Source organism: Heloderma suspectum, chromosome 4 (assembly GCF_057233095.1).
Source record: "Heloderma suspectum isolate Gila_16-S chromosome 4, 16-S_ref, whole genome shotgun sequence".
NCBI classification, from domain to species: domain Eukaryota; kingdom Metazoa; phylum Chordata; class Lepidosauria; order Squamata; family Helodermatidae; genus Heloderma; species Heloderma suspectum.
Genome location: NC_139461.1, coordinates 215,240,205 through 215,255,484, shown reverse-complemented (window position 1 = coordinate 215,255,484; position 15,280 = coordinate 215,240,205). Strand labels below are relative to the sequence as shown.

The following is a 15,280-nucleotide window of genomic DNA, read 5'->3' as shown; positions in this document are numbered from 1 at the left end:
CCTTGTTGTGGCGAAGGGGTTTGTGTAACTCAGTGAAGCCACAAGCTATGCTGTGCAGGGCCACCCAAGATGGACAGGTCATGGCAGAGAGTTCTGACAAAATGTGGTCCACTGGAGAAGGAAATGGCAACCCACTCCAGTATTCTTGCCAAGAAAACCCCATTGAACGTATCACAAGGCTAAAAGATATGACGCCGGAAGATGAGCCCCTCAGGTCGGAAGGTGTCCAATATACTACTGGGGAAGAGCAGAGGGAATTTCCAAGTAGCGCCAGAAAGAGTGAAGTGGCTGGGCCAAAGCCGAAAGGACACTCAGCTGTGGATGTGTCTGGTGGTGAAAAGAAAATCCGATGCTGTAAAGAACAATATTGTTTAGGAACCTGGAATGTCAGATCAATGAATCAAGGTAAGCTGGAGGCGGTCAAACATGAAATGGCAAGATTGAACATCGACATCTTGGGAATCGGCGAACTCAAATGGACAGGCATGGGCGAATTTAATTCAGGTGACCATCATATCTACTATTGTGGGCAAGAATCCCTTAGAAGAAATGGAGTAGCACTCATAGTCAACAAAAGGGTGGGAAAAGCAGTACTGGGGTACAATCTTAAAAATGATAGAATGATCTCAGTACGAATCCAAGGCAAACCATTCAACATCACAGTAATTCAAGTCTATGCCCCAACCACTGATGCCGCAGAAGCTGAGGTTGATCGGTTCTATGAAGACCTACAACGCCTTCTAGAACAAACACCAAAAAAAGATGTCCTCTTCATCATAGGGGATTGGAATGCTAAAGTAGGAAGTCAAATCACTGGGATAACAGGCAGGCATGGCCTTTGTGTACAAAATGAAGCAGGACAAAAGCTAATAGAGTTTTGCCAAGAGAACACGCTGATCATAGCAAATACTCTTTTCCAACAGCCCAGGAGGCGACTCTACACATGGACATCACCAGATGGTCAGTATCGAAATCAGATTGATTATGTCCTTTGCAGCCAAAGATGGAGAAGCTCTATACAGTCAGTAAAAACAAGACCTGGAGCTGACTGTGGCTCAGATCATGAGCTGCTTCTTGCAAAATTTTGGCTTAAATTGAAGAACGTAGGGAAAACCACTAAACCAGGTATGACCTCAATCATATCCCTGATGAATATACAGTGGAGGTGAGGAATAGATTTCAGGGAATAGACCTGATAGACAGAGTGCCTGAGGAACTATGGACGGAGGTCCGTAACATTGTTCAGGAGGCAGCAACTCAATCCATCCCAAAGAAAAAGAAATGCAAGAAAGCCAAGTGGCTGTCTGATGAGGCTTTACAAGTAGCTCACGAAAGAAGGGAAGCAAAAAGCAAGGGAGAAAGGGGAAGATATATCCAACTGAATGCAGAGTTCCAGAGAATAGCAAGGAGGGACAAGAAGGCCTTCTTAAATGAACAATGCAAAGAAATCGAGGAAAACAACAGAATGGGAAAGACTAGAGATCTCTTCAAGAAAATCGGAGATCTCAAGGGAACATTTTGTGCAAAGACGGGCATGATAAAGGACAAAGAAGGCAGGGACCTAACAGATGCAGATGAGATTAAGAAGAGGTGGAAAGAATACACAGAAGAACTATACAGGAAAGATCTGAATGTCCCTGATAGCCATGATAGTGCAGTCACTGAACTTGAGCCGGACATCCTCGAGAGTGAAGTCAAGTGGGCCTTAGGAAGCATTAGTAACAACAAAGCTAGCGGAGATGACAGTATTCCAGCTGAGCTATTTAAAGTCCTAAAAGATGATGCTGTTAAAGTGCTGCATTCAATATGCCAACAAATTTGGAACACTCAATGGCCGCAAGACTGGAAAAGGTAAGTTTACATTCCAATTCCAAAGAAGGGCAACGCCAAAGAGTGTTCAAACTACCGCACAATTGCACTCATTTCACATGCCAGCAAGGTGATGCTCAAAATCCTACAAGCTAGGCTTCAGCAGTATGCGAACCGAGAAGTACCGGAAGTACAAGCTGGGTTTCGAAGAGGCAGAGGAACTAGAGATCAAATTGCCAACATTCGCTGCTTCATGGAGAAAGCAAGAGAATTCCAGAAAAACGTCTATTTCTGCTTCATTGACTACGCTAAAGCCTTTGATTGTGTGGATCACAACAAACTGTGACAAATCCTTAAAGTGATGGGAGTACCAGACCACCTTACCTATCTCCTGAGAAACCTGTACAAGGGTCAAGAAGCAACAGTCAGAACCAGACATGGAAAAACTGAGTGGTTCCAAATTGGGAAAGGAGTACGACAAGGCTGCATATTGTCACCCTGCTTATTTAACCTATATGCAGAGTACATCATGAGAAACGCCGAGTTGGATGAATCACAGGTCGGAATTAAGATTGCCGGGAGAATTATCAACAACCTCCGATATGCAGACGATACCACCCTAATGGCAGAAAGCGAAGAGGATCTCAAGAGCCTCTTGTTGAGGGTGAAAGAGGAGAGTGCAAAAGCTGGTTTGAAACTCAACATTAAAAAAACGAAGATCATGGCATCTGGCGCTATCACTTCCTGGCATATAGAAGGGGAAGAAATGGAAGCAGTGACAGATTTTACTTTCTTGGGCTCCAAGATCACTGCAGACGGTGACTAGCCACGAAATTAAAAGACGCTTGCTGCTTGGGAGGAAAGCTATGGCAAACCTAGACAGCATAGTAAGAAGCAGAGACATCACCTTGCCGACAGAGGTCCGTCTAATCAAAGCTATGGTTTTCCCAGTAGCAACGTATGGCTGTGAGAGCTGGACTATAAGGAAGGCTGAGCGCCGAAGAATCGATGCTTTCGAACTGTGGTGCTGGAGAAGACTCTTACGAGTCCCCTGGACTGCAAGGAGGTCAAATCAGTCCATCCTAAAGGAAATCAACCCTGAGTGCTCATTGGAAGGACAGATACTGAAGCTGAAGCTCCAATATTTTGGCCACCTAATGCGAAGAGAAAACTCTCTGGAAAAGACCCTGATGCTGGGAAAGACTGAAGGCAAAAGGAGAAGGGGACGGCAGAGGATGAGATGGCTAGATAGCATCACCGATGCAATGAGTATGAACTTGAGCACGCTCTGGGAGAGAGCGCAGGACAGGAAGGCCTGGCGTGCTATGGTCCATGGGGTCACGAAGAGTCGGACACGACTGAACAACAACAACAACAATCCTGTGTCTAACTTACTACTTAATTCCCATAGAGTTTATGAACTGGATTAAATGAAACGCAAGTGATTGAAAATCTGCATACAGAAATATCAGGTTTTGGCTCCAGCGTGGACCTATCCTCTTGTGCTCTGTAAAAGGCCGTGCACGTAGATGCTGCATATAAATAACACTTGCATCTGTTTTCCAAGCAAAGTTGCCTGTAAACCAATTTTTATATCTTTCTCTAGAACCAGACTGGATTTGCCTTAGGTAATAGCCAATCTCTAATCCCCTAGACCTGAGGCTGGTTTAGACAAACAGTAGCCGTATACAAGCACCCGAAACCAATCGTAGTCACTTACCGCCCAACACCGCTCCATACAATGTGTGAGTGGGGTAGCAATTTGTGCAACTGGCACCTTACAGAAGGGTGACCATGATCAAGCAACTCCTGGTAGCCACACATTGGTGGCATGGGTTTCTTTCAAGCAGGCTGTGAGGTTGGAGTAGTACTACTTGGATGCAAGGTGCTCCCAGCCAGCCTGCTCTGGTTTTCAAACCAGTACTATGCTCTAAAATCTCATTATGGCGTCTGTTTTAATTCTTTAAGGCTGCTAGTCCAGTCCTCCTACCAAGTGGATATATTTGTTAGATGTGAGAGTTTAGATTTAGAATTTAAATTTCTTACTACTTGGCATTCTGCCAAGAGAAGTTGAAAAGGAAAGCAGGAGACAAATGAGACAGGAGGTGCAGGGGAAAGGTTTACTCGTATTAAATAGCCTCAGTAACTTCAAAATACAGTTCTACTAGAGTCATTGTTCATAACATTCTGCCATCCTTGTCTGGAAAAGTCCTTTTCTGTAATTGATGTCTAATTACAGTATTTACTAATAGAATGCAGAACAGAGGTGCCAAATGCAAGCCATTTATAGGGTCTTAAAAGATAAGGATTTAAATGATCACCTAGGACACTTCAATGCTTATAGCTTTCAAGAGAGAGAATCACAAAGATTCCCCACCTCCTCAAGGCCAAAGATTTAATGCTGCCTAAAATACTTAGTCTGAAAGCAATCTCACTGATGCTTGTGGGTGGATGTAGTAAGGGAAAAGGAACTTAATGTACACACACCTCTTCCCCCAAAAAGCAATGCATTTGTACATGCAGCTAATGAGGAACAATCTTGTGCAAACTAGCTTCTTTCATGTTCCTGCATCTTATGAAAGCTCATCCTTCCCTTCAAAACTCCAAGCCCTTGCCCCATTATGAAACATTACTTCACCTCATCTGGCTCCATCCCACTTAGCTGTCAGGCCTCCTGCTTTCAGGAAGCTGTCCCTTTCTCCACTGTTGCTCCTATACGTGGAACTATCTCCCTGAACCCCTGTTCTAATCCCTCAAATGCCAGCTTTTCTGTGAACTTTTGCCACAACCCTGTACTATAAGCCTCTGTGTAATTAAGTGCATATTCTTCCCTGTGACTTAAAGATTGTAACCCCTTGGTACAGATACCCGTCTTCATGTCCTTTGTAAAAATGTCATGCACATACAGTAATATAGTCACGAGCTTGACACCAGTACAGAATTCATGCAGAAGTTAATGTCTTTTGACTAGCTCCATTCAGACTGAAGGTGTCATTGGGGAAAGGGTACAGAGCACTTGTATTAACTCCCAACATCCAAAGACTGAATCTTATAGAAGAGGATCAGCTACGTAACATTTTTGTGGTGTTAAGCTCCCTAAATGCTGCAGTTCAGGACTCTAAACGTAGGTATCTTATCAGAAAACTCAGTTCTGCAGCAGCAATCAAAAGCAAAGATAACACACCGTAGACCATTCTCCCACTTCCTAACACAACACTCCAAGCCAGGGATAGAATTGTGTAGATCTGGATCTAATGGGAGATACTTGGGTGATACACTAGCTCAGTGACAGACATTTCTGTCTCCCAAATGTTTAAAAATAGAATAAAATGACTCCCCTCCCAGCCTAAATTATACAGTTCTACTGAAGAAAGCTTGGGGTAATTAAGGGTGAATCCTATGGCTGCTAGACAGCCATAGGATTGGTTGGTTTCTGGGAAGTGACCTCTGAACTGGCCTCCCCACCAAGATCTCGCAGCTAGACAGCTGAAATTGGCCGTCTAGCCGCAAATGGAGGGCGGCTGGAGCATGGAGGAGAGGATCCCTTTCGCACTCCTGCCCTGCATTGGATAGGTGGTTATGTCTGATGTTGGAGGCAGCTACCTCTCCACGTAGGATTGCGCTGTAAGAGGATTTTTGTATGGAAGAACTAAGTAGAGATATGAAGACTTGGGGGGGGGGACGGAAAAAGGGTTGTGGTGGGGGGGGAACACCCCAGTTTAAAAAAAAAATCCCAGGTTTTTTTGGAAAATTTGTGGAAAATTCTGTTTTCTTCCTGCAGGCTTTCACATGTCTCTGAGCTGTGTGCAGTTCTGTTACTCAAAACAAATTCCTGGGTGGGAGCAGAGTGAGGGCAGAGGTTTTAGGTATGCTGTGGGGCTCCATAGTAGCTGTCACTATAGTTTTTTTAAAGCATCCATTACACCAGTTCTGTTCATTTCACTTCGTATTAGCGGACTGCTGCTGACAAGAATGTGATTAGCTTGCCCTGGTGCAAGCATTTACACAGCATCTCTTATTAGGATAAACATGTATGCTGTGCAACTAGGGGAGGGGTCACAGCTCAGTGTGACAGAGCACCTGCTTTGCATGCAGAGGGTTCCAGGTTCAATCCCCAGCTTCTCCGGGTAGGGCAAGGAAAGAACCCTGTCTGAAACCCTGGAGAGCTGCTGCCAGTCAGTGTTGATGATACTGAGCTAGATGGGCCAATGTTCTGACTCAGTAGAAGGCAATTTTCTATGTTCCTATGTTTTAAAAGGATAATTTCATACTTCAACAGGTCTGTAGCTTACCACGTGAAGTTAAGAGACAGAGCAAATGCAATTGAAAATTGAGGATTTTATTGAAAAACTGACAAATAAAATGTCCTTGTGAAAGTGGTACGCTGTAACACCCTTTCTGTAGTTCTGAGTCTTCCTCTAATATGGAGGAAGTGTCCACACATGGTACAGAATAGATTTGAAAATGTTCATATGTTCAGTCTCAAAAGCAAACAGTATCTTTTGGTCTTAATTCTAAGTGGTGCAACCAAAAAAACCTATTAGTGAAAGTGAGTTTAGATTAGACAAAACACATGAAAATATACAAAAAATGACATTTAGGTTTCCACAATTATAAACTCAAAGGAAAAACTGCAGCATTATAGGAAGTTTGTTAATAAAGTTTAAATAATGTAATTATCTTTAATGAATCAAAAACAAGTATATATTTAAAAATGGACTTTTTGAATATATTATGCTTCAACTTAAGGTGAGTTTCCAGCGCAGATTGATATCCACAGGTGTACTATCTGATACAAGTTGCTAGATATCCATGAATTGCAATTTCAAACTTAATAAGGTGACTGAAATGCCAGCTGCTTGGAAAGCAATATCATTCCCTTTGCCATGAAATAAAGCAATTATTTGGAAGACAAGTAAAACTGAGTTTGGTTAAGGAAGAGTTCTAGGAATTCTTTTTAAAGATATCATATTCATGCTTATCAAAACACTTGCTAGATTTTAAGAGGACTTGCTTCAAGAAAGTTTCAGAAGACGCTTGGAAAATAGTGAGTTTAACTTGTATATACTTCATCTGTCCAAAATTTTTAGAATGCTCATTGTTTCCCAAAGATGTTAACTTCCAGCTATAACCTAGAAGCATGGAAGAAGTACTTTATCCTATAACCTGGCCTCTTGTGATACTTAGTGTGATACCTTACACATTTTTGCATGAACTTTTCTTCATAATGCAACTACACAACGCACTTGTGGTAAGAACCAAAATCCCTGAAAATAATTCCAAAGATTTCCAGGACATAGGAAGGTTGTCATTCCAAACAATGAAGATGCATTCAAAGAACAATGTTGGCATGCAAAAATGCCAGACGGAAGTTGCCTAATTGTGACTTTGCTACGTCAGAAAAGAATGTGAATATCCAACGTAAAAGAAGCCACAATAGGCACTACTAAGTGCTAAACCATTTTGCTTCATGCCAATTCTTTTATTAACCAAGCATCAAAATCTCAGATCTAAGACTTCCTAATCAGTCATTTGCTCAAAGTGGGGGAAAATAACTGCCTGCATAGAGCTCCCTTTAGTGGAATGGCTTTCCCATTTATTACAAAGAGAGTCAATATGCAAACATTATTTTTGTATGGGTGAATCAACTTCCCAAATTCATGAACTAGAAGCTCCTTGCATGCAAGTCATCTGTGTGTATATGCATCAGTTGCAGTGGGCACCAATTCTTCCTGAAACTCTTAGAACTGTAACAAAACGCTCCACATAGCTACAGATTTTAAAATAAGATGAGATAGAATATAAATTGTATCTTTAATATCTATCAAAGCCAATGCTGTTGGCTCCCTCCCCCCCCGCTTTTTTTGGGTGCAAATAGGCTAGAATTTCTGAGGGCTCACATCTTTCCTCAAAGATGGTGCAGCACCTCTTACATATTTGTCCATCAAGTCTACGTTAAAATGAAGTTCTTTTCTAGACAGATTTTACAAAGCGAGAGTTGTGACCTTATCAGTGAGGACAAACAACATCAGGTTGGATCCAGACTTACTCATGCTTAGAGTAGACCTATTGAAATGAATGTAATTTATTACATTCACTACAAACTTAACTCCTATGGGCTTCAATGGGTCTATACTAAACATGACCAAGGCTGGATCCAACCCATTGTTTCTAACCATTGTGAACGAAAACCCATTTGCTAGATGCGAGTCTGACAGCTCTTGGGCCAATATTTAGTTTTGTAGACATCTAGGACGGACAGCTTTGGCATTATTTACCCAATAATTTTAGATATAGGAGATGACCAATTGCATATTTCCACAGTTTAGTGGCCATCACCTAATCGAGCCCATACTGCTCATCATTCACTCATGTAAGAACAGAATTGTAAATTCCTATAAAGCATCTCAGTATTGTTATATGAGGTACCTACAGGATTGAGAATACAAAGGGCAAAATCCAACATCATGTGAGCAGACTTCCACTCGTACAACAGAACTTTCCCTCTCCCCCACCCCCAAATCTGCTTGAGAGAGTCCCTCCAACCCTCCAGTTCCATTGGTGGAAGGTGCTAATTGGATACAACCCATAGTGTCAGGCATTCAAACCCCATGCCTCTTCCAGGAATCAACTGGCAGAGGAAAGAGTAATTAACTGATAAAATGCTTCTGCATTTATCTATTTCATTATCTATTTACAGGGAGCAGGCCACACCTCTCAGAATGGATAGTGAAACTGTACTTTCCACAACATGGCACCTACAACAATACACACGAACTCAGTCAATGCTCTGTTCACACACAGGGCTGTCAGTCTTCACCGTCAACATTGGTTAAGGTTGGAACTTTAAACAAGTTTACCGTATTTCTGGAATTGGGCCCAACAATTCTCCCCCGTATTAGGTCATAAAGTTCCAGGTTTCTGGAGTTGCCTCTTTATACATGGCAATAGTACAAAGCTACAGCAGTTGGGACTATTCTTGTACCTTTCTCCTGACAAAGCTTATGTGGCTCATGAGTCTGATTTTATTGCATGCTGGGACTCACCTCACGCCATTTCACATTCCAAGTTATCGCCAGCACTGGGTGTGTTACCCAGCATCGTGATTTTCATCAAGTCTGAAAGTGACTTGAGCAATTTCCAGAAAAAAAGATTGACTAGACTGCACAAAGAATATACTTCTGAAAATATTTACATTTTTTGTACATTTACACATCACTGGAAGCTAAACCTCTGAATACAAATGAACATAAGTACTGACAGTTTTGGACACATTCTTTCCAGTAAAGCAAAAAGGCTAGGTTATCTTCAAGTTTCATACACTGGAACCATGTGAAGATCCTAATTTTTTAAAACCCATCTGAAAAAAACAACCACTGCACTTTCTGTAGCTAGCCATGCTGGAAACACCCTGATTATTCTTGTACTTTTTTCTTTTCTTTTATTCATTGCAAGCCCTATTCATTTCTCCTAAGTTTTCACTTAGGAAAAAATACTTAAGCGCTGAGATTGTTGTTGTAATGTAACTGCATATATTCAGTATATTCCAAAGTGCAGCTGAACATCAATACAAGGTTAGTGTGCTTGATGGCCAGCTTTCATGGATCAGGTAAACCCAAAAGAATGGGCAGGTTCGCACAGTCATCATAGGCTAAACAAGCCATGGTGGCTTGTTTCTACAGTGCGTGCAGGGTGCAATTTGCATAATCACCCCCCTGGCCCATGGCTCATCGTGTCATCCAAACCTGGGTGGCATGTTTTGAGGGGGAAACAACCCTCAAATAACCCAACAACATCCCATGGGTTATTTGAGGCTTGTTTCCCCCTCAAAGAAGCCATGCCAGCTGGGTTCGGACAGCACAAGCCGCTGCCAGACAGGTGATTATGCACATTGAGCCTGGCATGAACCGCAGCTTAAACAAGCCATTGTGGCTTGTTTAGCCCACGATGGTTGTTCGAACCAGGTCAATGTCAGTTATTCAACTTGGGGCTAATGAAGGGTCTCCAAGCATGCTCTCCAACACACACAGCAAGGACATTTCCAACCGGCCTGAAAAAAATAACATCTGTAGATTTCATGAGAAGATTAGTAAACAACTTTCAATGGAGAAACTAACAGTTTGGGAAAAATATGAATAGCACCACAATGAATTGCACTAAGGTGCTAAAGGAGGTACCTTATTCCCTGCAGAGTGAATGCTCTAGTTCTGAAATGTATTGCAATAAGGTAAATGAAACTGTTTAAATAGTTACCATTTGGTTCATTCATCTACAGAAAATCAATTCCCTTTACTCAGTTGATGTTCAGTTTATGAATATTACAGAATTTACAATTCATGAAAACAAAGGAAGGTTATGAGGGCATCTTGAGTAAGGTGGATGTTTTGAAGGGCTAATAGCCAGGTAAGACATTTTAGTTTTTAGTGTAATGGTCCAAGAATGCTTTTTATTACCAAGAAATGTAAAAATTTAAAAAAAATTTACAGTCCTTATAGCTGCTATGTAAATATGTGGGGTGGGGTCATCACTGAGGTGCCAGGCTACCATGCTTGCAGGTCTGGATGTATAAATGCATGGGACACATCAGGAGACCTGCTGTCATTGAGACACTAGATGGATGCTCTCTATATGGTACAACCGATTGAGATTCACTCTGTGTTCCCTTTCTGAATACATTTAAGCAAGTTTTATCCCTTCCAGTTCCACCCACTTTCAGACCTATGTCTGTGGGCTATCTGCATTCTCTCTTTCTGTGGCATGCTGGTATTCTTTATTCACTGCTAACTTTCCAGTTAAGTTAGAGATCAGGAAAGCGGCTGGGGTCCTCCTTGTAGTCATCAGGAACTGTGAAGATTGATTCATCAAACTCATCATAGCGAAACTCCTGAAAAGTCACAGTGGCCGTGATGGTTGGAAACACAGGTATATCTAAGAAGAACAGAGCAAAAATGTTGTTTGGAACAGATATAACTCAATGCACTGCAGTATGGGGCATTTGTATCTTTAGAAAAGGATTCCCCCTGTCCTACCATGTTCATGGTATCCTTCAGGACCACCTTGCCAGAATGGGTCTTGGGGACAATGTTACAGTCCCATCTGGAAGGTGGGGTTTTGAGACTACTGTTCCACCCCATGGACACTGACCACTGGGGTACCTCAAGGTTGGGGTACCCCATGCCTGTCTCCAATACTTTGTAACATGTAAATTAAAATGCCGGAAGCAGTTATGCAGAGATTTGGGATGAGGTGTCACTTGTATGCAGACAACACACAGCTCTACCTCTCATTTCCAACTGCTAGTACCAGAAACGCACACGACACTTTAAATAGGTGTCTGAAGGCAGTTCTGGAATTAAGTAGGGCAAATCGAGGTGAGACAGAAGTACTGTTCATTGGGAAGACCACAGATCTGGATGGAAGTCTGCAACCTGTTTTGGATATGGTTACACTCCTCCTGAATAATCAGGTATGCAGTTTGGAGATACTCCTGCAGCCAGTTATTTATGGAGGCAAAGGTTACCTCAATGGCCAGGAGTGCGTTTTAGCAGCTTAGATTTGTTCATCAACTGCAGCACTATCTGGAGAAAGTAGACCTGGGCTGAGTTACACACACACACTGGTTATATCTAGACTACTCTAATGCTCTCTACGTATAGCTGCCTTTGAAGACAGTCTGGAACAGGCTTCAACAACCTGGTGCCCTCCAAATGTTTTACACTACAATTTCCATGATCCCTTACCATTCTCTATGTTGGCTGGGGATGATGAGAGTTGTAGTCCAAAACATCTGGAAGGTGCTAGGTTGGGAAAGGCTGGTCTAGAAACTTCAGCTGCTGCAAAATTTCAGCCACCAGATCATACCACACCAATTTTGCATCAGCTGCACTGGCTACACATCCATATGAAGCTGCCTTCCCCAACCTGGTACCTCCAGATTTTTTCAGCTAACTCCCAGCCAGCATGGCCAGTGGTCTATAGGGCACCAATTTGGGGAGAGCTGATTTAAAAGTTCAATTTGAAGTGCTGCTAGATAGCATGCAACCAGGTTATTTGAAAGATCATCTACACCCTTAGATCAGCTCTGGAAGCCCTGCTCTCAGGCCTGCCACTAAGGTCAACTAGGTTGGCAGGGAACAGAGACAGGGGCTTTTCAGCACCAGCTTCGCACTTGTGGAATCCCCTTCTCCAAGAACTCTGCCTGGCCCTTCCTTGTGGCCTTTAAGCAGACCCTAAAGACTTTTTTATTCCTCCAAACATTTTTTTGTTGGTTCCATATATATGATTTTATCTGATGCTGTTTTTATTATGTTATTTGTCCATTGTTTTGTTCAACTTTTTATTTTACGTCAACTTGTGAGGGCTTGCCCTAAAAAGAGGGGTAAAAAGATAATAATAAATATTCATTCTCAGTGTTCACACCTCCAGCAACTTAAAAGAGGCCCACCCCATTTGTTGAAAATAGAGTACAAGATTAGACCCCTACAACATTAAAGCACTGTCAAACTCTGTTTCTCTAACTCTGCATTGTCAAATTCAGAAAGCAGATCCTTTGAGCAGTGACTGTGCTACTTCTGTGCTCTGTATGGCACCCAGCACGATTTTGCTGAAAGTTGGGCTGGAGACAGATTACAGTGGGAGAGAGACAGAGAGACAGAGGGAGGGAGGGAGGGAGAAATTTTTAAAGATATGAAAGTGGCATCACTGCTCATAGTATTTATTCAATTTTTGCCTTTGACACAGGTTCCACAGGTTTGTGTATATTTTGAAAAACCTGCCAAACCCATTTCATCAGGAGAAAATGGAACGAAAGAAAGGGCACACAGAAATGAGCCATAAAAAATTATACTTCTTTCAAACCGGTTTTGGTTCTCTTATAAACTGTTGCCTGTCACCAACTTTACTTTCTGTACTGCCACACTTCACACTGGCTGACACATGCTGGCTTTCACACAGAATTAGGAAATGAATGTTTAAAATATTTGCTGATAGCATGTTATGCCTGGGCACTCAGCATTTTGCAGTTCCTCCCTGCCCCCAAAGAAAGGCACTCTACTCATGCATTCCAAAAGCAACCAAGTTAGAGATCGAGGAAAAGGCAACAGAGCCAAGACAGATGTGACACATGAAACGTGGGATGGCATCTCGTGCGTTTTTTAAAAATAGCATGGAGAAACCCTGTGACCGAAGCACATGGAGGAGCTAACCCTTCCCCACCTGCACCATGGTTTCAGTGACACCCCCTGATACACCCACCCACAAACCTTCACACTGACATCAATGACAGCTTTGGGGCACGGGGATTTTCCTCCGGACTGCAACACAATCCTCCCTATACAATCCTGACTGCATAACATTTTTTTAAACAGATAGATGAAATGTCTGGCTACATTTCACATATTGCCTCATTTGGCCCTTAGGCTACACAGTGGACCAATCGCTCGATCAAAATGAGCTGCCCTGGTTTATCTAAACTGCGGCACATGCCAGGCTCAATTTCCATAATCATCACCTGGGCACAGTTTGTTGTGTCATCCGAACCTGGGCGGCATGGCTTGTTGGAAGGGGAAACAACCCTCCCATAACCCATATGCTGTTGTAGGGTTATTGGACGGTTGCTTCCCCACCCAACAAGCCATGCCGCCCAGGTTCGGACAATGTAACAAACCACACCTGGGTAGTGATTATCGAAATTGTGCCCTGCATGTGCCATGATTTAAATAAGCCATGGTAGCTTATTTTGATCATGCAAACCAGGTCACATACAACCAGTCATGCAATAACCTCACTTTCTATTATTGTGCATTTGCAGCCCAGTACACTATAAAATGGCATGTCCGTTTCTCTCCAGGGTCTGATTATATTCCTTCTACAGCATGCGTAGCAAACAATGTATTTCTTATTCTAAAGATTAAGACATTTCAGTAACAACCCAAGTCCTTGGCACAGCAGGGAGTCACTTTAACTAATGAAATGCACACTGACAGCTCACCTAACTTTACAGGAAAGCCTGGTGGAAGTTTCATCTGCACAAATTCCCGCAGTTTGTTAAAGTGCTTGAAGGGTGCAATTACTTCTAAAACATTTAATAACCTGAAAAAGAGTACATATGAAAATGTCATTCCTTAGCAGTTTTAAGATGTATCCACACAATCAATTGTATTATAAGCAGAGGAAAGGTACTTCTAGAGCAAATAACTGCAAAGGACTCAAACAACTGAGCCAAGATGCTTCAGGGAAGATATTACTCTTTGCCACCAATAGCATGAATCAGATTGAATCATTTTGGCTAATACAATGTAGATTAAACAAGAGTGGGTCAAATATTCCCACATAAATTCTGGTGGGATGCTACTCAGAGATCAACACAGCTAAGCATCTATTTCCAGTCAACTTCAAATGATTTGGTAGGATGATTTCCCGACTGTCTTTCATTTTGCTAAACTAAGTTCTAGCATTTTCTCTTAGATGAGCTTAACAGCTCAGGTTGTAGTTTCCAAAGACTATGAAATCCCACTTAACCCATTAAGAATTTCAGTTGCACAGCTCCAACCTAAAAATGAGCTTCCTTTTGAAGCTAATAATTTTTCCATATGAATCGTAACAATGGAACAGTCTTCCAAAATTCCAGTTTAGGAACATTCCATTATGAATGATGTAAGAACTAGTTGTCAGGGCACACAAACAGCAGATATGGAAAACAATATAACACTTCAGGAAACTATACTTTTCCAAAAGCAAGTTACTTCCTATATTTACATTCTTATTTGTGTGCTGATTCCTTCACACCACCTCTTCAAGGTGCTAGCTTTTCAGATTACAAGTACAGTGTATGTACTTATTTACTACTGATACAACACGTGCTCAGTGCAGTATATATCCTGCACATTTGTAATGTTGGCATATATGTAATCTAGTACCTACAAGTGCAAAATGTTTAGTTTCTCATACTTTTTTAAAACAGCAATTTTACAGAATTCATGGCTATAGAAAAGAGTTTCATGTATGGGTTTTGCATTGTATGTATTCAGGAATCAACATGTGCACAGGCCTCCCCTGGCCATTTTGATGGGTCTTCAATATCCTGCACAGCTCTCCACTCCCACCTTAATTATTTCTATCTCCTACTGCACAATCCTCCTGGCCAGTTAAGTCCAACGTCTATGACTTCCCACACCAGTCTCTTCACTCCTCTATTTGATGTATTTGCCAAAATATTTTTAAGCTGTTTGGCCCTTAGATATAGAATAAATCACACAAATTTCATGTTTTGTGGTATCTGAGAGAATACAGCTCTGCTTATAATGGACCAAATCTGGAACTGGTTTTATGATAGACAGCAATTACTATCTGATTTGTAGTACACTTCAAATCTTGGTCACCATTTTGCTATGGACTTCTTACACAACACCAAGTGATATCCTCACTGTTTCCATTTTCTCTACTACTCCAGGAGAAGAATATATTAAACCAG

At 41.9% G+C, this 15,280-nt stretch overlaps 1 protein-coding gene across 1 annotated transcript in view; it reads right to left on the bottom strand.

Moving 5' to 3' along the window:
- Window positions 1-6,132: 6,132 nt before the first annotated feature.
- The window catches only part of ANKRD13C (ankyrin repeat domain 13C), a 48,972-nt gene continuing 39,824 nt past the window's right edge, over window positions 6,133-15,280 (bottom strand). The window contains exons 12-13 of the mRNA XM_084852235.1: window positions 13,799-13,899; window positions 6,133-10,737 (exon numbers count right to left, since the gene is read on the bottom strand). Of these exons, the coding sequence (XP_084708361.1) occupies window positions 10,607-10,737; window positions 13,799-13,899 (232 nt within the window). The 3' untranslated portion in view covers window positions 6,133-10,606. The remainder of the gene's footprint in view (window positions 10,738-13,798; window positions 13,900-15,280) is intronic.